Below are 24,123 nucleotides of genomic sequence, written 5' to 3'. Positions count from 1 at the left end.
CCCTTCTAACCTTTTGTCGATCATCTGAAGATTCGTCTAGCGTTGCTCACAAATCACGCGAGAAAGTATGCGAAGAGTACCACTACAACTTATCGCATTCGCCTAGGAATGCCAAACCCAGCATCCTGGCGCCCATCGGCTTGTTTGTGTCATTTAAGCTTAACCTTCGTCCTCGCGCAATCTTGAAGAGAACTTACGGAGGTTTGAGACGAAGTTAAAGAGAGCAATCCGGGGAAGTGATCTCCTCAGGTGTCGAGGATTGCTGGTGGGCATCTCGTGTCTTTGACGTGAGCCTCATCTCGATGCAGGAGGCTTTTTAGTCATGTTGCTAGAATATGAACATGGGGCTGGGATCAGCAGCTTGGATGGGCGTGGGTGCAGGTGCGACTATGTCATCGACGAGCACAGCAAGGACCACACACTACAGTGTGCGATGGCTTCCATCGGGAGGACCAAACCTTTCAACTTCAAAGATCAAGTTCTTCACCAGGAGCTACCACTACTACAACATCATAACGGCACATGTCACTACTTGTCGCATGTCTCAGTCTGGTACGGAACATACTTCTCCAGCACGTTGCTAGGCATCGTATCCTCGAGTTTCCCTGACATATGCACCATGTCATTGAAAATGACTAATTTGCAGGAACCCGCGGCTGTCTGTTGTGCACCATAGCTCGCAATCAAGGACTTCACAAGGTCAAGAAGTTACTGTAGGAATGTTCAATGGTAAGTGACAAAAAGTCCATTCGCTGTCCATTGACATGGAAAAACTTTCATCACCCTCCTCGCTCATTAATATACACAACCTCCAAACCCCCCGAAACCTCAATGCTTCTTATGATAAGCCGCAAACTGCACATCCCTCTCATAATCATTCATATCCCTAAACTCCCCCCTCAAACTCCCCACCCCATCCCTCCTCACATCCTCCACCAACTCCTTCACCTTCACCGCGATCTTCTCCCCATTATAATTAAACCGCTCATACACCACATTCCCCGTCAAAGACTGCCCGAACGAATGCATCGAGTACCCGGCGTCGGCGTAGCGCTCCCAGCCGTTGGGGGAGTACGCCTCGATGACGACGCGCGGCGCGGTGCCCAGCACGGAGCGCTTGTACTCCCGCGACTGGGCCTCGAAAATGCGCTGGCAGGGGAAGGAGACGATGCGGGCTTTGAGGCCCTTCGCGACGAGGGCCTCGCGGGCTTCGACGGCGAAGCGCATCTCGGCGCCGACGCCGATGAGCGTGACGTCGGCGTCTTTTTCTTCCAGGAAGACGTAGGCGCCTTTTTGCACGCCGGCGCGGGAGGAGTGTTGTGGGTATTGGGGGACTTTTTGGCGGGAGACGGAGATCATGGAGGGGGTTTCTGTGGCGTTGATGGCGGCGATGACGGCGCCCGCGGCTTCTTCGCTGTCCGCTGGACGGATGTAGTGGAAGTTGGGCATGGCGCGGTAGAGCGCGGCGAGTTCGATGGGTTGGTGCGTGGGGCCGTCTTCGCCGGTGCCGATCGAGTCGTGCGTGGCGATGTGGATGACTTGGAGGTTTTGCAAGGCGCCCATGCGCACGCCCGGGGCGGCGTAGATGTAGAACATGAAGAAGGAGGAGGTTACCGGGAGGAATGTGCCTTTGTTGAAGGCGGCCATGCCGTTGGAGGCCGAGGCCATGGCGTGTTCGCGGATGCCCCAGTGGATGTATCGCCCGCTGTAGTCGCCGTTGATGCCGCAGGCGGTTCTGAGGTCGGGGTTTTGGAAGTCGACTTTGCCTTTCCAGGCCATGTTGACTGAGGGTGTTAAGTCGGCGGTACCGACTAAGACGTTCCTGCATTTCTCAGCGATGGGCTGGAGTGCGGTACCAGCCGACTTCCTCGAGGGCGTATCTTCCGTTGGGAGATCGTCGAGCTTGGGGATCAGCTTGGTCCAGTCGTCGAGGAACTCGCCTTTGACTCGCTTGTCGAACTCAGCGGCGAGCTCTGGGTGTTCTCTGGAGTAGTTCGATACGAGTTGTGACCAGTCCTTCTCGAGCTGCTGACCCCTGTGTACAGCTTCGCGGAAGTAGTCGTACACTTCGTCCGAAACCACGAAAGTCTTCTCTGGGTCCATGCCGTACGTCTGCTTGACATGTGCAACATCCTTCTCACCCAGATCCGCTCCATGGGCCTTCGCGTCACCGGCCACCTGGCTACCAACACCAATGACTGTTCGGATGTTGATGAATGTCGGTTTGTCCTTCGAAGCACGAGCTTGAACAAGCGCCTTGACAATCGAATCCACATCGTGGTTCCCGTCTGCGACTTCCAAGACATTCCACCCAACAGCCCGCATCTTCGCGTTAACATCGTCCGACGAGCAAATGTCGACGGATCCGTCGCATGTGATCTCGTTCCTGTCGTAGATTACGCAAAGGTTGTTAAGCTTCCAGTGGCCCGCCAGCTGGAACGACTCCATTCCCACACCCTCTTGCAAGCAAGCGTCTCCAATCATGCACCAGGTCATGTTGTTGACAACATCGTATCCGTCGCGGTTGTATGTAGCACCAAGGTTCTTGCTGGCCATTGCCAGCCCAACAGCGTTGGCGACGCCTTGTCCGAGAGGTCCAGTCGTCACCTCAACACCGTCAATCTCGATCTCGGGATGTCCAGGAGTGATTGAGGTATACGAGACAGAGTGATATGATAGCAATTGCTCCCACGTCATCTGCTTGTAACCCACGAGGTGAAGAAATGCGTATTGGAAGAGACATGCGTGGCCGTTGCTGAGCACGAATCGGTCTCGATTGAAGAAGTCTGGGTTCGAAGGCGAGTACTTCATCACGTATTTCCAGAGTGCAACACCGATGGCTGCCATTCCCATGGCGGAGCTGTGCGAACGTCAACATGAGATTCGTTGTCCAACTCTCAAGATCACGTACCCTGGGTGCCCACATCCGAACTGATGGCACAAGTCTGCAATCAGACATCTGAATGTCCTCAGCACCAAATCTGTCTTCTCATGTGCCTCCATCTGAATATCCTCCACATGTGCCTGCGCTCCATTTTGCTTCCCATTGACCTTCAAGGGAAGGTGATCAATATCGCCATTCGATATTGCTGAAGGAGCCATGATTAAGGATACTGCTGTCAGGTTGAATCGAACAACTGTCGCGGTAGCAGCAGGCAATTTAGAAGAGTAGAGCAGTAATAATGATCTTTTGACAGATCCAACCGACGTCAGGTATTTATGTACGTCACCCCGGCCAGAATCTCATTTCTGCGGCGTCTCCAGCGTATACAAGTACCGAAACTCTATCGTGCCATGATCTGTCCATAGCTGTCATTCGAGCTCACATTTCTCCTCACGGAAGAAAGAAGCTGTGAGCTCTGGTTTGGAATGCCATGAAGTGCAGTGGCAAGTAAGCCCACGGTTGCCCAATCGGTCGGAAGGGAAAGTGGAAGCGCTCGAGACGAGGCTCGACCAGGTGCTTCGGATTCCTGTTTTTGAGAGCTCGAGTCGGAGGGTTCTTAACTAGGAGGTACCGCCCTCAACCTATTCAACATGGCGGTTGCGCGTCGTCTTCGGCGAACATTCTTGAGGGTGGGTATTTTGTCAGATCCATGATCATGGAGACCCAATCTTTGGCATGATGCAAAGATTTTGCAAGGGCAGAGATATGGAAGCGGCGTTTGCTGTGGTAAGTATTGCGTCGACTTGGGCTGTTTCATCTTTTATCTTTCGTCGTCGTCCGTTGGGTACTTTCAACAAACTTTTCAGTCCCTCTCAGTCATGGCCCCAGGCGCTCTCGTCAGTGATCTCGCTCTACCTCAAGAGGTACCTGAGTCGAAAGAAACAGAAGCAAACGCACCATCGAAGCAGCTGTTCTCCTTAAAAGGCCAGACCATCGTCGTCACGGGTGGTGGCCGTGGCGTTGGTATCACGCTCGCCCTGGCAGTGGTGGAGGCAGGAGGATCTGTAGCATGTCTCGATATCCTCTCAGAACCGTCAGCAGCAGAATGGCAGCACCTCCAGACCACAGCAAAGAAGTCCAACCTGACAGCAACGTACGATCGATGCGACATCACCAACGAAGCCAACATGGCTAGCAAATTCCAGAACATCTCGTCAGAAGCAAAAGTCCGCGGCGCCCCATTCTCTGGCATCATAGCATGCGCCGGCATCCAGCAAAGCACACCAGCAGTTGATTACTCCGTCGACGACTTCAACCGCATGCTGAATGTCAATGTTACTGGGACATTCATCACGGCCAAGCACGCTTCTCGAATCTTCATCGAGAACAAGACTCCAGGCTCCATCGTCCTCATCGCGTCCATGTCAGGACAAGTAGCGAACCGAGGGCTGCAATGTACGGCGTATAACACAAGCAAGAGCGCGGTGCATCAGCTTTGTCGTTCCATGGCCCAGGAGATTGGACAGCATGGTATCAGAATCAACACCTTGTCGCCAGGGTACATCCGAACAGCCATGACGGATGCTTTGCTGGAAGCGCAGCCTGAGATAGAGAAGATCTGGATGGCAGGAGCGTTGTTGGGCAGGTTGGGTGCTCCTGAAGACTTCAAGGCTCCTGCGATATTCTTGTTGGCACCTGGTAGCTCTTTCATGACTGGGGCTGATTTGCGCGTTGATGGAGGACACTGCGCTTCAGCATGACGAGATAGATGACTGTATCGTATCCCTTTGACTTCAGGTTGAGCGTCAGTCTATGCGGCAGCTCAGAGTCCACAAGGACAATCATGGCTCCTTGTCTTGGCGGAAAGTAGACTCCAGGCCGTCACCGGAACGTCGTGTCTATCGAGTCTGATCAAGATGAAGCTAGGCACGTGTTAGCAACGTGATGGTGTAGCAATGGTAGTTTAGGGGCAATGCAGGTCCTCTGGGTCCAGGTCCACCGATGGTGCATGTTGGTGCCGGCAAAGCTGCCTTCGACAGAGATGCCACTTCAGGCACTGCAAAGGTCGTAATTGCCCTATCACGTGGTGCGTTCTTGTCAGTATTCCTTGATGAGCGTGTATTGTTGCTTGTTGTCACGACGCGAAATCGCGAGATTCACCTCGCAATCCTGGCGGCGGCTCGTGTCGAGGCACAAGTCTAGCCACTCTCAGTCTGCCGATCCCAGCAGCCCCAAGACGACCCTTCGTCTTCGGCTGATGGGCACGGTGCGGAACCACTCCTCTACCTGGAGCTGCACCAGAGCACTGAACCATGCGGAGAGGGGCCCGACCTGCTGATTTGGGGGAACGTCATGTCCTGCTTCCTGCTGCTGTCCATCAATGGCTGTGACCAGAATCGAGCATCTCGTCAACAAGGACCACGAACAGCCGCTGGCGACTGCGCCTGCTGCACCAGCACGGCCGGAGGCGGATGGCAGACTGGCCACGGTGGGCAAGAAGAGGACCAGGACGGGCTGTTTGAATTGTCGTCGTAAGCGGAGGAAATGTATGTGGAGACTATCACGGTCGTAGCTTGGTCTTTCGCTGAGTGAGAGGATGTAGGTGACGAGGCCAAACCGACATGCGAGGGCTGCCAGGCTCGCAAGGAAGTGTGTGAGTGGGGAGTGAAGGTCTCATTCAGGCCCGAGAATGCTCAGACCATGGGACGTGAGCATCCCTCGATGCGTCAAGCGGCGACGAATGGCAAGAGCCAGAGCTTTCAAGTAAGATTACCTCCATTTAACATGGAGAAGATCGAGAAGACATGCTCACAGAAACCACAGATCATCAATGTGACCAAGGAAGTCATCAGAGACTACTTCGAAGAAACCGGCAGCGATGAGGTCGAAGACATACAACTACCAGATGTCCAGCCGCAACATGTATCTCCAATACGCCAAACTGCCGCCCCCATCATCTCGCCCACTTTCGAGGCCGTGACGACCATGCCAGAACATCATCTCAGCCACCAACCCTCTCCAATCCTGGTTTCTCCCGACATGACCACTGGAACACCGTACATGTCCAACATCGACCTCTTCCTCTCGCCCCAATACAGCGACTCACCATTCGAAGATGGCATCTTCCTCCCAGGATCCCAATACCAAGAACTCCACGCCGCATTACGAAGTCGGATCATCGACACCGCCCGCTCGACAGTCCCCTCCCGTGTAGGCTCCCCAGAACCACTCCACCCTCCACCAGACCTCCACTCACCCATCTCCATCCAAGCCGACGACGACGAATCCCGACGCCTCGCCCACCTCACCGCCGAAGAAGAATACACCCTCTGGCAGAACTACATCTCCGAGGTCGCTCCCTGGCTCGACAAATTCGACATCGCGCGCCACTTCGAGCTCGTCCTTCCCATGCTGGCCAAATCGCACCCGCACCTCCGCTACTCCATCCTCGCCCTCTCCTCGCGCCAAATGGAACTCAAAGCCAAGAAGCCCGACAACTCCTGCAGTCTCGCCCTCTACCAGCACGCGATCCACCTCCTCTCCCCGCTCCTCCACCAACGCACCTCCGTCGTCCTCGCCTCCTGCATCGTCCTCTGCGTCCTGGAGATGATGTCCTGCTCCCCCAAAGCCTGGCGCCGCCACCTCGACGGCTGCGCAGCGCTCATCCAAGCCCTAGGAATCAACGGCGGCTGCGGCGCCCTCGACCAAGCGCTCTTCTGGTGCTTCGCGCGCATGGACGTCTGCGGCGGCCTCATCTCCTCCGAACACACCCTCATCCCCATGAACAAATGGATGAGCGGCGGAGACCTCCCCTCGGACCTGCACATCTTCCAGCACAACGCCGCCTTCGCCTTCGACATGTACGCCAACCGCGTCGTCTACCTCTGCGGCCAAGTCCTCGACCTCCTCTGCTCCTCAGGGAAATGGGAACAACGCCACCAATCCTCCCCCTCCCACCACCACAACCAACAACCCCTCCTCACCAAAACCCAATACATCCCCCACTGGACGCACCTCTTCTCCACCCTCGAACAATGGTACCACGACCGTCCGGAGGAAATGCTCCCCCTACTCACCATCCCCTCCACCAACCCCTTCCCCACCCTCCTCTACGCCTCCGGCCCCGCCGTCTCCGGCAACCAACTCTACCACACCGCCTCCCTCCTCATGCTCAAACACCGGCCCTCCCACCTCCCCCTCCACGCCATCAAACCCCGGCCCCCACACTCCATCCTCTGGCACGCCCGCCAGATCTGCGCCATCTCCATCTCCAACACCCACCACGGCTGCTGGACGAACAGTATCCAGCCCCTGTGGGTCGCGGGCCAGCATATGAGCCACCCCAGCGAGCATGAGGCGATCTTGAGGATTCTCGAGAGGATTGAGCGGGAGACCGGGTGGGCGACCAAGTGGCGCGCGGAGGATTTGAGGGAGTATTGGGGGGTGTTGGATGATTGATTGATTGAATGAAAGCTGTTGGTTTAATCTGGGAATAGCATGTAGATATGATCTGATGTGATGCGAATACGTCGAGACGAGAAACGTAAAAAGCAGTCTTTCATCAAACGATATCGTTCATACACCAGGGCTAAATGATACTTGCTTGACATCTATCCAAAGGCTCCACTGCACTCCTCTCCTCTCACCACCTCCACCGGGCTGGTCCCAAATCGCAGTCCAAAAGCCACGTATGAACACTCCCTTTCTTTCTGTCTTTGTCTTTCCGCCTCGAATAGCAATTTGGAGCTCGCGCTCGCAGCCATCTAACAGCAAGCCACGCAGCAGCAGCAGCAGAAGACCGAAGCCCAGGAAATGCAGCAAAAAGAAGAAACACACACACACACACACACACACACACACACACACACACACACACACACACACACACACACATAAAGATACTTTCAAAAAACCAAACCCCCAAAAAGAAGAAAAAAGCAATTTCCATCCACTCCCCCTCCACCCCCAAAGCGCATTCACACCACAGCCATGCGAAAAGGTGTCTTGTCGTCGTATCGTCCATATGTCCGCCCCGGAAGTAATGAAGCAGCAGTAGCAGCCGTACCACGTATCAAATGGTGTTGGGTCTGACCTCCCCTGCGTGCAAAGACGCAACAAACGCCACGCCAGCCGCCAGTCTTTTGCGGTGCAGGGCCGGCTCATCTCGACCTGTCTGTCCAGCCTTTTGGATCGGCCGTGAGCGCGGCTCCACGTCACTCGCTGTCTATAGTCTATGTTCTCGTTAAAGTCTTCTGTTTTCGTCTCAAATCACTGTATGCCTCCCATTGGTTTTGTGGAACTTTCGGTACTGCAAGAAAGAGTAACGCCGCCCTGAAAGAAGAATGCCGACCGTGTATCGCGTTATCCGAGGAATGCGTGATGCCGTCGTGAACTTTTGGTGTCGGGCAAGCCGACATATCGAATAGAATTATGAAGAGTGTGACTTAGGACGCGGCCGTCTGGACGCCCGCGATGGGACTGTCCACTTGGCTGTTGTATGGCTTGAAAAGAAGCTTCATGTCGAGGGTCAAGGAGTCCAGGCCGTATTGATCGTCAATGTCGCCGACAGAGCCGATGTCTTGACCCTTAGTCTCGTTATCGCCGACGACAACACCTTTGATGCGCTTGAGCAGGGCCATGACACGCTTGAAGCGCATGTCAGCTGGCAGAGAGAAGTCGGTAGCTTGTTGAGACTGCAGGAAGCTGCGACCCAGATAGAAGAAGTGGACGCCGTCTCTGCTGAAGCCAAATCGTCGCTGCTGGACCTGGTTTGGCGGGTACTGCAGCTCCATGTCGTGGTCCCAGTTGCGCTTCCACTTCTCGAGTGCTTGTCCCAGCCGCTTCTTCTCCTGCTGCACCGCATTTGAAGTTTGCATGGTCGGGCTGAAGCTCTCGCTTGGCGTGACATGACCGCTGTTGTTGGCGCTGATATTGCCGCTGCCACCACCATGTTGCTCGAGCCAATCGCCCTGCGAGACTGGCGTTGCAGGTGTGCTGCTGTTGAACGCGAGGTTGAACGGTTGGAACTGCTGATCAGGCTGAAGCAAGGCCTTCTGACACGCAATGATACGCAAGATCAGAGCGTGGATAAGCAGGAATTTGGAGTAGACGTTGGTCGATCCGGCTTGGAAGGCTGCGTATGGGTCCAGTAGCGTGCGCATGGCATCTCGCAAAGTGGGCTGCACAGGCTTGCGAGTACCGGTCATGTTTCCGCCCTGAGCTTGGGGTCCGTTGAGTCCCAGCGCGTTGGCGCACTGCTGCGAGTTGGTCGCATCCCAGGCGGCATCATCAGATGGAAGCATCAGACGAATCTCCAGAGGATCAAGCTGTGGAGGGCAATTGAAATACATCACCATGGCTGCGTCAGTGACGAGCAAATGGTAGAGCATCCTGTTGCGCTTCTCTTGCTCCAGCCATCCGCGCCAGTTCCAGTTCTGAACCTGCACCTGCTCTGGTGAAGCACCGCGCGTGGAGTGTAGGACACTGTAAGCGTAGTGTCCTGGTGCGGCCTGCTGGCAGAGGCTCATCGCCTTGGCGATGAGGATGACAGTAGGGAATTCCGCGCGAGCCGCTTGCCTCTGTGCTGGGTCGCCATGCCAGGTGAATAGAATGTGCAGCATTGACATAGCTTGGAGCTCTTCGACCTCGAAAGGTTTGTTGCCGAGTCCGAGCGATTGGCCATTGATCGTGCGCTGGTAGATGGTGCAGTTGCTGTGGACTGTCGCCTTAACAAACTCCATCATCTGCCTCACTTGATGAACAGTAAGCCTCGGGCTGTAGACAGCACCGATGCAGATGATAGCTAGCACCAGATTGTTGTTGGCTTCCGAAAGCTTGAATGTCGGCATGTGCAGAATGGGCCAGTGTCCATGGTATGAAGTGTAATGCTCGGCGAAGTGCTTGATGTTGTCCACGGTGAGCACCGACTGCATCAGCTCAGAAGCAGTGGTGGAGTGGGTGCCGTCAATGCCATGCGGGAAGCAGTGGTGCATCAAGCTGTCCACCTTGGCTTGCAGTGGGTCGTCCATGCTCCAGTTCGGGAATCCTGGGATCCCTGCGTCCTCGCCACCAAAGCCACTTGGGTGCGAGTAAAGACTACCTAAAAAAGATTCGTTGTTGAAGTCGTTTTGCATGCGGAAGTCGTGCTTGACGTCCGGTTCGGTCTTGATAAGAGTGTTTCCTTGCGAGCTCGCGTTCGCAGAATGGCTGCCGATAAAGCCATCCTGGCCACCTTGGGTAAACATGCGGGTCCAATCGGCGCCGCTACCATCACCATTTGGGATCTGCTGATGGTGGTTGTTGACCTGGCTGTTGTCGAACCGCGAGCTCTGATGGCCTAAAAAAGACATCTGTTGCTGCGGGTGCTGAGGTTGGGGTTGTTGGGGGTGTTGCGCGCCGTTATAAATGTTGCCATTCAGGTGCGGTGGCTGGTTGAATGAATAGTTGTTGGGCATCTGCGGCGCACCGTTGGCTGTGTTCTGCATAGCATAGGCACTCATACCTGGCTGATAGGGAGCAGATGAGTTCATCTGGTCCGCATTGGGGGCGTTCGACCCCAGGATCCCCAGCCCAGCCAAGCTGTTGTGGCGGCTCTGCGTGCCCGGCGTGATCAAGCTGTTAGCTCTCGACGACCGAGCAGAGAAGTCGCCATTCACAGTTGGGCTGTTGCTGATCACATTGCCGTTGTAACCAGGCTGGCCGCCAACTTCGGCCATGCCCGCCAAGCCGATGGGGCCATCTTGTTGGCTGATCGACAGGCGGTTGCCGTTGTTGGTGTTGCGTCGCTGGTGCGCAAGGTGATTCGCACCGGTAGGATTGCCGCGTCGCAGCGAACACTTCTGGAAGTGGCGCTTCAGGATGTCACTGCGAGAGAAAGTATCTTTACACAAATGGCACATGTACGGCCGATCGCCAGTGTCTGTGTCACGTTAGACAAAAGTTTTGAAGGATAATAGGAAATGAACTCACGTCTCAGAAGGTGGCGCTTCAAGTGTTTTGCGTGCAAATACGTCTTGTTGCAATGTGGGCACGGGTATTTGCCATCTGCGTCCTTTTGCGGGATCATGCTCTTTGTTGTCTGACCAGTGCCCTGCGCAGGCGGGTTAGGCCTGCCTGGAGCACTGGGCAAGATGCCGCGACGACCTTGCGAACCGACCACATGTGTAGGTGCCTCCTCGTTCTGCAAGAAGGATGGTTGCTGGCCAAGCTGGCCCAACTGACCCGCGCTTGCGATGCTCGGTAGACCATTAACCCCACCAACACCTCCAGGCGGCATTGGTCGGATGGTCGGGAGACCGACTGCCGAGCTGGTCGGTGGCATCGTTGTCGCGGTTGATGAAGGGTACATCATGGACTGTGACATGCTGCCGTAGGGGTTGCTCGGGAAGGACGGCGGTAGCATCGAGCCAGGCGCAGTGGTGTTGGTCGGCGAGACGTGCTGCGAGTAGCTGCCCGGCTGGTTGTTCGACATGGTTGCCGTCGCTGGGGTGTGAGGCGTCGTCGGCGTTTGCGACTGGCTGCCAGGGTGGGCGTATGAGATGTTCCCAAATTGAGGGTAGCCATTCTGGCCTTGCAGCGGCGGGAGAGTTGGGTGTTGTGGCGAAGGTTGGGTCTGCTGCTGCGACTGTTGTTGCTGAGAGGCAGCTTGTTGGCTCACAGTTCCAAACGACGCCAAGCTCGGCGGCTGTTGTTGCTGGCCCTGTTGCTGAGGTTGCTGTTGTTGTCCAGCGGGTGGTTGTTGGCCTTGCGCCTGCTGCTGCTGCGGGGGCAGCGTGTTGGGGGCGGCGTGGGCAGGGTAAGGCTGGTATCCGGGGTTGAAGTGGTTGTTATCCATACTGGCAATGGATAAGGGGTGGCGGAGTGGAAAAGAGTGGGCAGCGGCGGGAGAAGGTGGGGACTTGGCGACTCGGGAGGTATGATGCTAGTCCTCGAGCTCTCATCGGAAGCGCCAGCTGAAAGCTTTTATCCAGAAGTTAGATATTGATGGCAGTAGCGAATGACGACAGGTGGGTGGGCGGGTGCGGCAGGAGCAACTGGGTGCTCTTGCAGTGCGTGCCTGCACGGGCGCGGCGCAGGAGTGATGGAGGTGTTGTCGTAAGGAAGCGACGACCGTGGGTATGGGGACGTCTGGAGAGGCAGGAGCGAGCGCAATGACGCCCGCCGAGTCTGGTGGAAGAATGATGGTCAGTGGGCAGGCCGGGAAGGGTTGACGAGTTCGCGGCGGCGGTAGCAGCGGGCGGCAAGCGGCAGTGACAGCAGCCTTCAGTCAGTCGCGGTGGATGCAGGTGGGTGTCGCTTTCTGCTGCGTTGCTTGTGGCGTGCGTCGACCTGAACTGGCTGCGGCAAAACTCTGGCCGAAAATTGCAGCTCTCGCCCAACGGACGCTGCTCGCACCAAGCGCGTAAAGTCCGACTCTACGGCGAGCCAGTCGGGCGGGCTGGTGGTGAGTGCTGGTCGGCCGCGCGCAATCACGAACGACGTCGTCGCCGGGCAGCAGTGCGCCGTGTCTCTGCCTCAGCGGCGGCAGTTCAGGCTGGCAAGACAATCGCAGCAGCTGTTGGCTCGCGTGCAGTTGTATTAAGATTTGAGATTTGCGCTTCAAGGTCAAGTGGGACTTGCGAAGCGGGAGGCTCCACCTGTGCACACCCTGTACCTGAGGATCAACCAGCGAACCTGGTGGGCTGCCGTTGGTCAAGGCTGCGCGGAACAGCAGCGAGCGCTGTGCCCGCGTCTCTTGCGGTGGAGGAGTGGTGGATGCAGGTCGGCAGAGAGGAAGAATCAATGGATAAGGCGCGCAGCGAGGGTGAGGTGAGAGGAAGGGCGAGAGAGAAGCGTGCGTGCGTGGTGGTTGAGAAGAGGAAGCCGGGCACAGCGCGCAGAATGGGAAAAGCCGCCGCGCTCTCTCTCACGCACTCTTCGCCGTCGCTGGAAGCTTTGGGAGCTTGGGCGGGTGACGTACTGCGGCCGTTGGGCGAGTTAAACCAGCCAAACCACCGCGCCGCTAGCCGCTTCACCACCGTCAAATCAATCGCTACTTGTCTCTGCACGCCCAGAACGCGCGCGCTGCCTTCACCAACATTCACTTGCACATGACTCGGGCTCGCAATATCAACACGCTACTCCCTACTCGCCGACTGCCCACCTCGCCTATCCTGCCCTTCCCTCTGCGCGCGACCAGGATGTCCACGGGCGTGTCGCTGGCCAAGACAGTCCGCCGTCGATCTCCTGTTCCGATATGCCGAGTGCAGCAGCCGTCCATCTCGATATGCCTTGTGTCTGCATACACGTTATGTCGCTGTCGGCAGCTGTCCGAGCGACTCAACAACGCGGGTGGCAAGCATAAATCTTCTCATCATATGATTATAAGCTCGCCCTCATCTCGTAAGCTCAAATCTTTTCAATTCGTGTGCGCGTTGTCGGCGGTACGACTCGAACTCTGCCATGCCCGTTCTGCCCTAATCGAGCAAGACCGCTAAAGCGACTCTCGGACCAGCGCCCTCACGTTCAGCACGTCGGCATGATTCCGCCTGCGCTCTCACATCACCGCCGACAGGGACACCATAGCCTAATCACCATCAGCTTGCCTATTCAGCGCTTCCTTGCTTGACCCCGTCCGATTCGCCATCGCTGACGTCGCGCCTCACAAGGCACTCACTCGCCACGGCTCAAGTCTGGCTGATGATGTCTCGCCGTCCTCCTGTCTGACCTCATTACTCACCCCCAGTGTCTCGCCTTGCGCTGGAACGTAGCGTTGCGAGGTGAAAAAATCTCAGCGCAAAGGAATAGGTAAGAAAAAACTTCGGCCCGGGCTCATCGATATGTCATGGAGTCCAGCTGCAGGTCACATCGTGTGCTGTGGCGGGTGGTAGTCCGGACATGCCAACGCCGCAGCCGCAGTAGTGTTTCACAATTCGCCGGCCGTGCGCTGTGCTTGATCGTTTACCACGTCCCCAAGCCTTGCCATAGCGCTCGATTCGGCAGCCCACTGCCTAATTGCGTGCAGCCTGCGTCGTCGACCCTCGTCGAGCAGATCCTCCATCGTCCAACGGGGACAGCATCACCCACCGCCGCGTCGCCACATTGGACGCACCGTCGTACGACCAGGCCGGATAAAGTATCAACGCCAGATGCACAGCGTAGGAGCCGGTAGGAACCGCGGGAGGAGCACTGCTGAGTGGCCAGTAAAATCTCCTTGCTGCTCGGCCGGCAGCGTTCTGCCTCTCCACGCGCCTGCGCCCAGCAATCAAGCAAGCATCGTCAAAACAATAGTTTGTTAATGCCCATGTACCACCCTCCACCGCCCTGCGCCGCGCCCCTCTCACGCACGCAGGGCGACTCTCCACCTCGGGATCAGCAAAACAACCACACTCAGATTCAAGGAATGATGGACGACGAGACCTGTTAGAACGGCGATTACGAATGACGAATTCTTCGGGGTTAGAGTTCGAGACTGTACTTTCACATGTCTTGAGAGAACCCGTGGGACCATCGCGAACCACATCATACGGCCACATTGCGGATCCGAGCGACACGACAGCAAGCACGCAACGCGTATCTGTTTTTCCAACTACTTCTCCTAACAATTATTATTAGTCTTGTCTATCGAAACGAGATGTCAAGTTCTTTTCGAATGGCGAGACACTTGTCAGGGATGACATGAATGGCTCGGCACTTCATCACGCCACGTTTTCACCGGTCACGACAACGAGCGGCAAGAAGCGCGCAATGCAGGATATCTTGCCATTGCTGAGTATTATCGCCATGAGGCAGACATCGAGCTCATGGATGTTCAAGCTTGCCCCGGTGAGTCCATCACCCCTTCTGCCCCCAAACATACCCCTTCTCAATCCCATCCTCGCCCTTCTGCATCCCCTGCAGATTCACACTCAACTCAGGCTTCTTCGCAATCGTCTGCAACACCACACAATACCTCTCCGTCAACTTGCCCAACTTCTCCACCTTCTCTTCAGGAACCTCCGCCCCCTCCATGAACTTCAAATCAAAGGACAACCTGATATCCTTGAACCCCACCGGCGCGCTTTTATCAACCCCCATAGTCCCCTTGAAATCCAAGTCGCCTTCTGCGCGAACAGTGCCGGACTTGATGGGGATTTCCATGGCGGTCGCGACGGCTTTGAGGGTTACGCCGGCGCAGGCGACGAGCGCTTCAAGGAGGAGGTCGCCTGAGCAGAGTTCGCCAGAGATTTCTGGATCGTCGCCGCCGGATTTCTGGTGTAGACCCGCGATTTTCTGCTGTGCTTCCGCCATCTGCTTGCCAGTGTCGAGCTTGCAGGTTACGGACGAGGAATCAAGACTACCAGAAGCCTTGAGAGTGACGACGGCGGAGGTAGGGTCATCTTTGTATTGTTGCTTGAGAGGTGCTTGTTTCTCGCGGAGGGTTTGCACGACCATGGTTCGTATCTGATCTTTCTCTCTATGTTTTTTCCTGTATGCCTTCTCTCTTCCGAACGACGGTCTGTCTATGCTCCACAAGACGCAAGAATACGTCCCTCTCCAGGTCTATAACATGGGTACCGGCATGAGAACAAGACATTCATTTCTCCGTTTACCCCGCTCGTCCCCATTACCCCTCCATGGTACTGGAGACATCAAGGATTGATCCATACCACCGAGCGCGTGAGCGGGCGTACCTGCATGTTCGCTCGCACCAGTCAGCTGGGAGGAGAGGAGTGTGCTGGCAAGTTGGCGAGAAGAGACGAGGAACAACGAGTTGCACCAGCACGTGAGCGCGCCTTTGACTTGGAACATGGACACGAACGACACGACTCCCACGCGACTTTCGTCGGCATCGTGGGTTTGGCGTGGACGACCTCAAATGGATTACTCGATTGGGAAGTCCGAAAGACCTTCAACAGCACACGAGGTAGGAAGCACTTTGCCCCTCCTGCTGATAGCTTCTCCACAACAACCACCGCCCGCAAGAAAAAGGGTACGTATAAACAGGTGGTCTGGTCTGGCTTGCAGTAAGTGGAAGGCCTAGATGACGGCGGCGACCTCAACGAGACACTTTTCCTTCTTATTCTGCTCCTCGCATAATTAACCCTCTCTCCCTCTCGTCCCTCCCCAAAAGAGCTCCCCAAAAAACCCCTCCTCCACCACACAACAACAATAATGGCCGTCGTCGTCGAACAAACCCTCCCCTTCAACACCAAATCCCTCGACCTCACCTCCTCCACCCGCTGGAACACCCTCTTCCCCCTGCTCCGCCCCACGGTAAAACCCATCCAAACCTCCAAGAACCAAACCCTCCTCGTCGACACCTCGAAAGCCTCCTCCAAAAATCTCCACATCATCGCCATTGGCTCCGCGGGAAACTTTTCTTCCAAACTCCTCGACGACAGGCACGTCACGGCCATCGTTAGTGAACCATCAGGTGGAGCGGGCATCCTCACTGCACAAGATATCCCGCATGCTTTGCAGTCTGCGGGCGTGGATGTCGGTGCTGGGATTGTGGTGGTGAGATGTGGGAAGGAGAGGAAGCTGGAGGTTCACGAGCCGGGGGTCATTGAAGTCACAGCCAACGGTGAGCTGGAGACGGATCATCTGCTACACCTGCTAGGGAATGCCACGCCAGGTACGAAAGCGAATCCGCACCAGACGGCGGAGCTGGTGAAGTCTTTTGTGAAGGGTACGACCTCGACGCATTCGAAGTTTCACACGGAGAAGGCGGATGGGAATCCTGCTGTATTGCATGCTGAGGGGCCGAGTGCGTTTAAGGGGTGTAGGGAGGCTGTGGAGAAAGATCTGAAGGTTGTTCTGAAGGCTCATTCGGGGCAAGAAGGGGACGTGGTATATTCGGTGCATTTTGGGGATGTCAACGGGTTGAGTCGGTTGGAGAACTATATCATTGTGGGGGAGATTGCAAAATTCTTGGGTACGTTCATCTCACTCACTTTCGTCTTCCTCAGGAAAGGAGGCTCCCAACTAACGAATGCATTCGCAGACGCCCAAAACCTCCCCTACGCCCTCTCCCACAGCACCATCCTCAACCATACCTCCCTCGCCCGCGGCTTCTCCATCTCCATAGCTCCGGTCCCAACGTCGTACCTCTCCGCCTCGCCCAAACCAAAACCCCACACAGCCTCCACAGCCTCCCTCTTAGATACCACCAAGACCCTCAGCCCCACAACCTCCAAAATCCCATACTCCGACGCCGAAGTCCGCAAACGCATCGAAGCAGGCTGCAACGCCGTCATCAAAGAAGAGCCCACCATCACCGAATACGACACCATCGTCGGCGACGGTGACTGCGGCTACACCCTGCGGGACGGCGCCAAAAAAGTCCTAGACTTCATCAAGGACAAAGACTTAACGCACCTCCCCCAAGTCGTGGCGTCCCTCGTCTCCGAACTCGAAGTCAACATGGGCGGCACCTCCGGCGCGCTGTACTGCATCTACCTCACCGCACTGTCCAACGCCCTCGCGACGCAGAGTTCCGTGCCGGCGGCGTTGAAGGCCGCGCTGGAGCAGCTTTGCAAGTATACGAGGGCGCGGGTGGGCGATCGGACGATGATGGATGCGTTGATTCCTTTTGTGGAGAGTTTGGAGGGGAGTGGGGATGCTGGGGCCGCGTTGGAGAAGGCGGAACAGGGGGTCGAGGGCACGAAGAAGATGGAGGCGAAGTTGGGTAGGAGTACGTATTTGGATGAGAGTGCGACGAGGGGCGTGCCGGATCCCGGGGCTTATGGGTTGTTGGTGCTGTTTAGGGGGATGAGTTTGGTGTGAGGGGGTTTGTTGTAGCGTTTTGGTATGGTCTGTTTATACATGGCATGTCATCGTCATTCATAAATCCAAGTGTCCGTTCACCCACCTTACACCTCCCCTCTCGCCTTTCGGTCTCGTGAGTTCCCTCCTCACAATCGCCGCATCGGCCTTGTTCTCATCCAGGAACCTCAGCACCTTACCCTCACGCACTTTACACGCTCCAAAGGTGACCTTTTCAAGCCCACTCAACTCAAGCAAACAAGCGACTCCATCCAAGAGCCACAGCGGCGAACCCGGCAGGACAAGCACGGGTCTTTGCAATCGAATCGTAATCACCCTCAGTTTCGGACACGCCGCCAACAACGCAAAAGCAATCGCATCCTCCCTCTGTCCACACGTCACATCCACAGCCCTCAGCAACCGTCGTCCATGTTCCCCGATGTGACGCAGGAAGAGGTAGAGCAGTTTCGTCGACTCAAACCTATACGTCGTATTACTAAACAGAATATCGAGAGCTTCCTCATGGACCGCGCGACAGGTACTGAGAAGATTAATCTTGGTCATATCGCGAGGCCCAGTTTTCATGAAGCCCATCTCGGTGACGATGCGGATGGATTGTTTGGAGAGGGTGGTGATGGGGGTTGTGCGGTCCATGGTGGGCATGATTTGGGAGTAGATCTCGAGGCGGAGTTCGGTGGGGAGGGAGAAGAGGGAGCTCGTTTGAGGCTCTCGTTGTTCACCAGTCTGAGTCCTTGGCTGGGGTTTCGATCGCCTTTCCCACATACTTCGAATCGCGTTCAGACTCATCCCGCCCCCACGTAAGTCGGATTCAATCGATTGGGCGTCGATCGGCATTCGGTTCTGCAGGAAAGTACAAGCTGCATGATGGAGTTTGAGGCCTTGGTAGCAGGAGTCGTGGTTTTGGGTGAAGAGGGAGGATTGGAGTGCCGAGACGGAGTCTTCGCGTTTGACGAACTTGTTGCAGATTATGCAGTGGGAGCCTTCTTCGAGCGCTTCGAGGGGTGGGCGGTCGCACACGTGGCCGGTGGCTGCTAGTTGGCGGGTTGTGGGTTCGAGGGAGTTGGGCCAGAAGCCGGAGAAGGTGGAGAGGCGGTCGATGTAGCTGAGGGTTGGGATGGTGGTGATGGTCATAGTTGTTGAGCTATTCATGGAGTACATCACCGTGTGTGTGAGGAGTTCATGGCTGACTGCTGGCGCCTCTCGAGGCTGATGGGCATTATATGCCTGTTGGCGTTGTTGTTGCCTCAGTAAGAAGTGGTGGAGTACATGTAGATATAGCATCCGTAGCTCGGGACGAGCCGCGCACCGGCAAAAGCTTCCTTAGTCTACTCTAAAGAAATTCCTTGGATTCGCAACTGAGCTTCTTCACACGACCAACACCGGCACCATGCCTTCCACATACAAGAAGGAGAAGCCGTGGGACACCGACGACATCGACAAGTGGAAAGAGGAACAGTTCACAGCAGACCAGAACCTCGGCGGCACGTTCAGCGAAGAATCCAGCTTCGCGACTCTCTTCCCCAAATACCGCGAAGCATACCTCAAAGCATCATGGCCCTTGATCACCCGCGCCCTCGAAAAGCAAGGCATCGCATGTACGCTCGACTTGGTGGAGGGTAGCATGACGGTCAAGACCACGCGAAAGACATACGACCCAGCCGCGATATTGAACGCACGAGATTTGATCAAGTTGCTGGCGAGAAGTGTGCCTGCGCCTCAGGCGATCAAGATCTTGGAAGATGGCATGGCTTGCGATGTGATAAAGGTCAGGGGTATGGTGCGGAATAAGGATCGCTTCGTCAAGAGACGGCAGAGGATACTGGGTCCGAATGGCAGCACACTAAAGGCGCTCGAACTGCTCACGCAGACGTATATCCTCGTGCAGGGCAACACCGTCTCGGTCATGGGCAGTTATAAGAGTTTGAAGGAAGTGCGAAGAGTTGTCGAAGACTGCATGGCCAACATCCACCCCATCTACCACATCAAAGAACTCATGATCAAGCGCGAACTCGCCAAAGACCCGGAACTCAAAAACGAGAACTGGGACCGCTTCCTCCCGCATTTCAAGAAGCGTAACCTTTCCAAACGCCACAAGCCTTTCAACGTCACGGACAAGAGCAAGAGGGTCTACACGCCATTCCCGCCGCCGCAGGAGAAGAGCAAGGTGGATCTGCAGATCGAGAGCGGAGAGTACTTCCTCAACAACGCTGCCAAGGAGAGGGCGAAGAAGGAGAAACGGGAGGATGCGATGAAGGAGAACATCGAGGAGAAGAAGAGAAAGAGGGAGGAAGCCTTCGAGGCGCCGAAGGAGGATGGGGAGACAAAAAAGAAAAAGAAGAAGAGGAAGAGTAAAGATGGTGAGAAGAAGGAGAAGAAAGAAAAGAAGAGGCGGAAGAGCGAGGATGTTGAGATGGGGGACTAAGATGTGGTATGCACTTGTCGTGCGCAGTGTACAAATGATCTTAGCAAGGCGTCGGGCGTAAATCATGATACCAGGACTGGACTCTGCAACCAGTCTTCAATATCCGCGTATCCTTCTCTTCCAGGCCGGGGTTGTCTAACGATGAAGGTTCCCTCTATACAAATTCTGCATCACGCAAGACGTCTTTCAAATCCAGCTCGACTCTCCACATGCTGACCAACACTAGCTACAGCGAGCTGAACCTCGCCAAGATGTTGGGCTCAGTATAGAGTGTGCGGCTGCGTCAATCCATGCAGACCGAACCGCATGTGGCTTCAAACCCTCAAACGAGCGGCTCAATCAGGACACCCTCGACGTGACATCCCTGCCGCGCTTTATCTCTTGGCAATCAGCTGGACGGCTCGTCTGCCTCTCGCGTCGGTTCGGGCTCACTCCATATTGGGGGCCAACGTTACCACGCAAAGACTACGGAACAACCAGCGTTGAGACAGTGCACGATGCCGCGGAGAGCCGAGCCGATAATGTTCAAAAAATATAAACAATTCGATTGTCAGTCAGAGTCTAGAAGTACGTACCCTAGACCTCCGACCTGCATACTACCTGCAAGCGCGGCAGTAACACTTGGCAGCCTTGTTGCGGACATCCTGCGTAGGCCATACCACAGGGCGGGGCTGCAGTTCGAGGCGCTCAAAAGCCTAGCCTTTCTCTCTTCCCGCAATGCCTTTCCATCCTGATCCGCAGTCATCATGATCATTCCTATCAACGTGACCTATGCTTCGAGCTATTACACCGCGCAATCATATTATGTGTGGGACCAACTCATGACTAGCAGCGGAAGATGGGGCTCATATGATGCCGTCTTGTTCAGCGAGGGGTGCGATGTGAATGGGAAGACAGACTGCCGTGTGGCGTGCGAGGATCTGCAGTCGGTGTGGAATACGGCTGGCTCGATCTTCACGTTGCACAATTGCATGGTATGGATTTCAGATTTCACGAGTTCGCAGCGGTCTCTTTGCTCACATCTTCACATCAGATGTATCCTCTCATAATCGAAATGTACAACGCAGACAATTTGACATCCGAATCAATAGATGTCGCCGCACGGTTCAACATCGTTCCCACAGATGTCTCTGAAAAGGCCAACAATATGGAGACCATCGCCACTTGCGTCACGGACTTCTGTAATACTGCCAACGCGAAGAACACGCCGGGTTGCTTTCCCCCTTGGTCTACACCGCCGTTTTACACGGACTTCTGGGGACACAATTGCACGGGACAGGAGAATGATAAGATATGGGATGGGTGTAGACCGGATTATGAATTGGTGCTGCAGCCTTCCCTTCGAGAATTCCAGAGATCATGCTGATGGTCATTAGAAATACAACCCTTACATCTGCACTGATGTCGCGAGGTCTCTAGGCGTGAACTTGGACATATCTGGAATTGGAGTATGAACTGATCCTGTTTCACGATGGCTGGAAAGCGGTGACTGACTGGCTGCGACCGTCTAGATGCTCGTAGCTTACATCGTGCAAGTCGCCGTCGTCCTGCTAACTTGCATTCTTTGGCACTGCCTACAGGACTGGGCGAAACTCGTCGTGTTCATCCACACGAAGCTCTGGAGACGATCTGAGGATCCTTGGATCTCAGCAGAGAAGTCACAGGCCAAGCTCAAGAAGACCAAGCTGTACGCTTCGTTCGTCAAAGCCTTGGCGGAATTCCAAAAAGCCCAGGTCTTCTTCCTCGCGGCTGTCCTCGTCGCTGCACTAATTGCCTGGTTCCATCCAACAGTCTTGTCCAATGATCCTGATCAGCAGCTGGATAAGCACGATCAACAACGAGCGACAGCGACTCTGAGCAAGAACCTGAACATGTTCATCGACCTGGCGTACGCCGGTTCCTTTCCAGTCGTGCTTGGGTTGCTGACGCTCAGGAACGCCGGCAAGAGGGATACGTACACTCTCGTCATCTCCACGTTTCCGCTCATCCTGGCAGTCATCCTGCTGATATCGACAGCAGATCAAATGGATGCGGAAGATCAGGTTGCTGTCGCACCGAGCGGCGGGCCGGACTCTTGTGCTGGCGTCAAGCCGACGGATTACTGCTTCCCGAGTACGTACACCCCGGGGATGCTGGCGAAGATAGGTGGATGGCCCATCATCGTCTGCTTCGTGGTCTTCCTGTGTATCCTGCTGGAAAGACTCAAACTGTTCAAAGACCACAACAAGCCACCTGCACCCCAACGCATCTCGAGAAAACCAGACAATGCAGTTGCCAGGCTCTGGAGACGAATCAAAGACGGCTCTGTGCACAGACAAAACCCCTTTGAGGCTTTACGGGACTGGACGCTTCGACGGCAGCGACTCTGGGTACGCTATGAAAGGTTTGTTCAAGACAGCCGCTGGCTGCGATGGACTCCCGTCCTTTATGTCGATACCGCGGAGAGCCTTATCCACACGATTGGTAAGGTCATCGTTTTAGCCGCAGAGATCACCCTTGGCGCCTTCAACGTCGTGCTCCTCCACGAGTACGCCCGCATCATCCGACCGAAAGAGTACCGCGTCTCCGACTTTCAGCTCTGGACGCTAGGCCAGGTCATCGCGGTCACGGTCTGGTTTCCAGTTCTGGTGGAGTTCATCTGGGACTGCTACGGTAAGTCGCATATCTCTCCGAAGACTGCCAGCCCATTTTAGCAGATGCAGCTAACCGACGCCTCGCTTTGCGATGACAGACGGCATCGCTAAAACTCTCGAAAGCCGTATCCTTCCCGACACATATCGCGTCGTTAGTATCGATCCGCAGACGGCGCTACCAAAGGACGACACGGCTTCGACCGTTCACTTGAATCCGCTCCCGCCGATTACGCCTTACGAACCACTGCAAGCTGACCCTCTTCAGCCATAGAAGCAAGGCCCAACAGATGATCCTCAGGTGTTGCTTGTAGTTATTCGCGGAGGTTTCCGCTTCAAGCCAGAGTTGCCCTTTTCGGCTGGCTTTGCGCATGTCGCCCGCTCAGCCTGATATATAGCATCGCGCTCATCAATTTCTGGCAGAGGAGACAGCAGACGACGAGCCAGACGAATCCCATCATTCGAAAACGGTCGACGAACAACACCACCACCGGGCGAAAAATCAAACACCGACAAGATCCAACGAGAAAAAAATTCCAAGATGTGTATCACCGGTGCCTTCTACCTCTTCCGCAAATCCCGACAGAATAAACAGGGTCAGGACACTGGAGAACCGCCGGCGAGAGATAGGTACTATACCCCGAGGGAGGGTCAGAATGGAGGGAGTGCTCAGGCGCCGCCGGGTTATGGTAGTGGAGGGAGGGTTGAGCAGACTGGGTATGGCAATGGTGGGAGTGCGCCGAGAGCTGGTGGATGGTGATTGTTTGGTATGTCTTGCAATGGGTGATTTGCTCGGTGGAGTTGCTAATGAGATGTCAGACAAGGCGTGTGGTTGATGGCTCAGGAGAGGACTTACTGTTCTGTTCGTTCGAAGCGTCGCGGATGTAAGAGGCGGGGAGTTGCTGGATTCGATGTATTACGATAAAGCTCGGATTATGTTACAAATTGAACAGCTGCTACAGAGTACTTCAACGACTTCGGTGAATGGTGTGAAAGCCATGGTAAGTAAGATCAACACGCTCTCGCTCATTGAATTGGCCCCCACAGCAGGCACAATCAGGCGTCCAGCGTCCGACTCGAGGTCTCGATAACAGGGAGTTGGAAGCCAGTATTGTTCCAACTGGCTCGGCCCCTGGAAGAAGCTTTCGTGGGAGATGCATATGGATACGTGCCTGTCTCTTGTCCAGTTCTGCTTTCTAACACGGCGTGAGCTGAGACCATCATTGGGGATTGCTTACCAAGCCACAGTCACGGGCCCCGAATCTTGACTCCAGAAGAACTGGAGGACATGCATTAGCAACCACAAGCGCGATCGCTCTGGAAAGTTAAGAGAACATAGCGACTTGGCAGCTGAGTCTGGACGGTAAAGTCAGCAATTGCGTGACACCTGTTGCCATGCTCAGCTAGCCTCGAGGTTTGAGCTGAAGACAAGCGCGCAGGTA

General features: G+C 55.4%; 9 protein-coding genes across 9 annotated transcripts; 6 read left to right on the top strand and 3 right to left on the bottom strand.

The window, feature by feature from the left end:
* Positions 1–828: 828 nt before the first annotated feature.
* On the bottom strand, positions 829–3,003 carry M409DRAFT_36930 (uncharacterized protein; the record flags this gene model as incomplete). The annotated part of the gene is made up of 2 exons (XM_033810642.1): positions 829–2,860; positions 2,912–3,003. 2 exons carry the CDS (start codon positions 3,001–3,003, stop codon positions 829–831), a joined length of 2,124 nt encoding a protein of 707 aa, XP_033666439.1.
* Positions 3,004–3,762: 759 nt separating this feature from the next.
* Positions 3,763–4,644, top strand: M409DRAFT_24402 (uncharacterized protein; the record flags this gene model as incomplete). The annotated part of the gene is made up of 1 exon (XM_033807228.1): positions 3,763–4,644. The coding sequence occupies one exon, from the start codon at positions 3,763–3,765 to the stop codon at positions 4,642–4,644; it is 882 nt and encodes a 293-aa protein (XP_033666438.1).
* Positions 4,645–5,264: 620 nt separating this feature from the next.
* M409DRAFT_24401 (uncharacterized protein) lies at positions 5,265–7,342 on the top strand (the record flags this gene model as incomplete). The annotated part of the gene is made up of 3 exons (XM_033807227.1): positions 5,265–5,430; positions 5,487–5,647; positions 5,708–7,342. 3 exons carry the CDS (start codon positions 5,265–5,267, stop codon positions 7,340–7,342), a joined length of 1,962 nt encoding a protein of 653 aa, XP_033666437.1.
* Positions 7,343–8,328: 986 nt separating this feature from the next.
* On the bottom strand, positions 8,329–11,717 carry M409DRAFT_67330 (uncharacterized protein; the record flags this gene model as incomplete). Its single annotated transcript, XM_033817351.1, has 2 exons — positions 8,329–10,802; positions 10,853–11,717. 2 exons carry the CDS (start codon positions 11,715–11,717, stop codon positions 8,329–8,331), a joined length of 3,339 nt encoding a protein of 1,112 aa, XP_033666436.1.
* Positions 11,718–12,033: 316 nt separating this feature from the next.
* Positions 12,034–12,976, top strand: M409DRAFT_55921 (uncharacterized protein; the record flags this gene model as incomplete). The annotated part of the gene is made up of 2 exons (XM_033813134.1): positions 12,034–12,066; positions 12,251–12,976. The coding sequence occupies 2 exons, from the start codon at positions 12,034–12,036 to the stop codon at positions 12,974–12,976; spliced, it is 759 nt and encodes a 252-aa protein (XP_033666435.1).
* A 1,719-nt stretch (positions 12,977–14,695) lies between these two features.
* M409DRAFT_24399 (uncharacterized protein) lies at positions 14,696–15,295 on the bottom strand (the record flags this gene model as incomplete). The annotated part of the gene is made up of 1 exon (XM_033807226.1): positions 14,696–15,295. The coding sequence occupies one exon, from the start codon at positions 15,293–15,295 to the stop codon at positions 14,696–14,698; it is 600 nt and encodes a 199-aa protein (XP_033666434.1).
* A 243-nt stretch (positions 15,296–15,538) lies between these two features.
* M409DRAFT_55919 (uncharacterized protein) lies at positions 15,539–15,871 on the top strand (the record flags this gene model as incomplete). The annotated part of the gene is made up of 1 exon (XM_033813133.1): positions 15,539–15,871. The coding sequence occupies one exon, from the start codon at positions 15,539–15,541 to the stop codon at positions 15,869–15,871; it is 333 nt and encodes a 110-aa protein (XP_033666433.1).
* A 144-nt stretch (positions 15,872–16,015) lies between these two features.
* M409DRAFT_67327 (uncharacterized protein) lies at positions 16,016–20,051 on the top strand (the record flags this gene model as incomplete). The annotated part of the gene is made up of 3 exons (XM_033817350.1): positions 16,016–16,778; positions 16,848–17,599; positions 18,990–20,051. 3 exons carry the CDS (start codon positions 16,016–16,018, stop codon positions 20,049–20,051), a joined length of 2,577 nt encoding a protein of 858 aa, XP_033666432.1.
* A 746-nt stretch (positions 20,052–20,797) lies between these two features.
* On the top strand, positions 20,798–23,441 carry M409DRAFT_55915 (uncharacterized protein; the record flags this gene model as incomplete). Its single annotated transcript, XM_033813132.1, has 4 exons — positions 20,798–21,025; positions 21,085–21,375; positions 21,563–22,703; positions 23,080–23,441. The coding sequence occupies 4 exons, from the start codon at positions 20,798–20,800 to the stop codon at positions 23,439–23,441; spliced, it is 2,022 nt and encodes a 673-aa protein (XP_033666431.1).
* Between the last annotated feature and the right edge of the window lie 682 nt (positions 23,442–24,123).

The sequence above is a fragment of the Zasmidium cellare genome (genome assembly GCF_010093935.1).
Source record: "Zasmidium cellare ATCC 36951 unplaced genomic scaffold M409scaffold_22, whole genome shotgun sequence".
Lineage (NCBI taxonomy): Eukaryota > Fungi > Ascomycota > Dothideomycetes > Mycosphaerellales > Mycosphaerellaceae > Zasmidium > Zasmidium cellare.
This window is presented reverse-complemented; position numbering and strand designations above follow the sequence as displayed.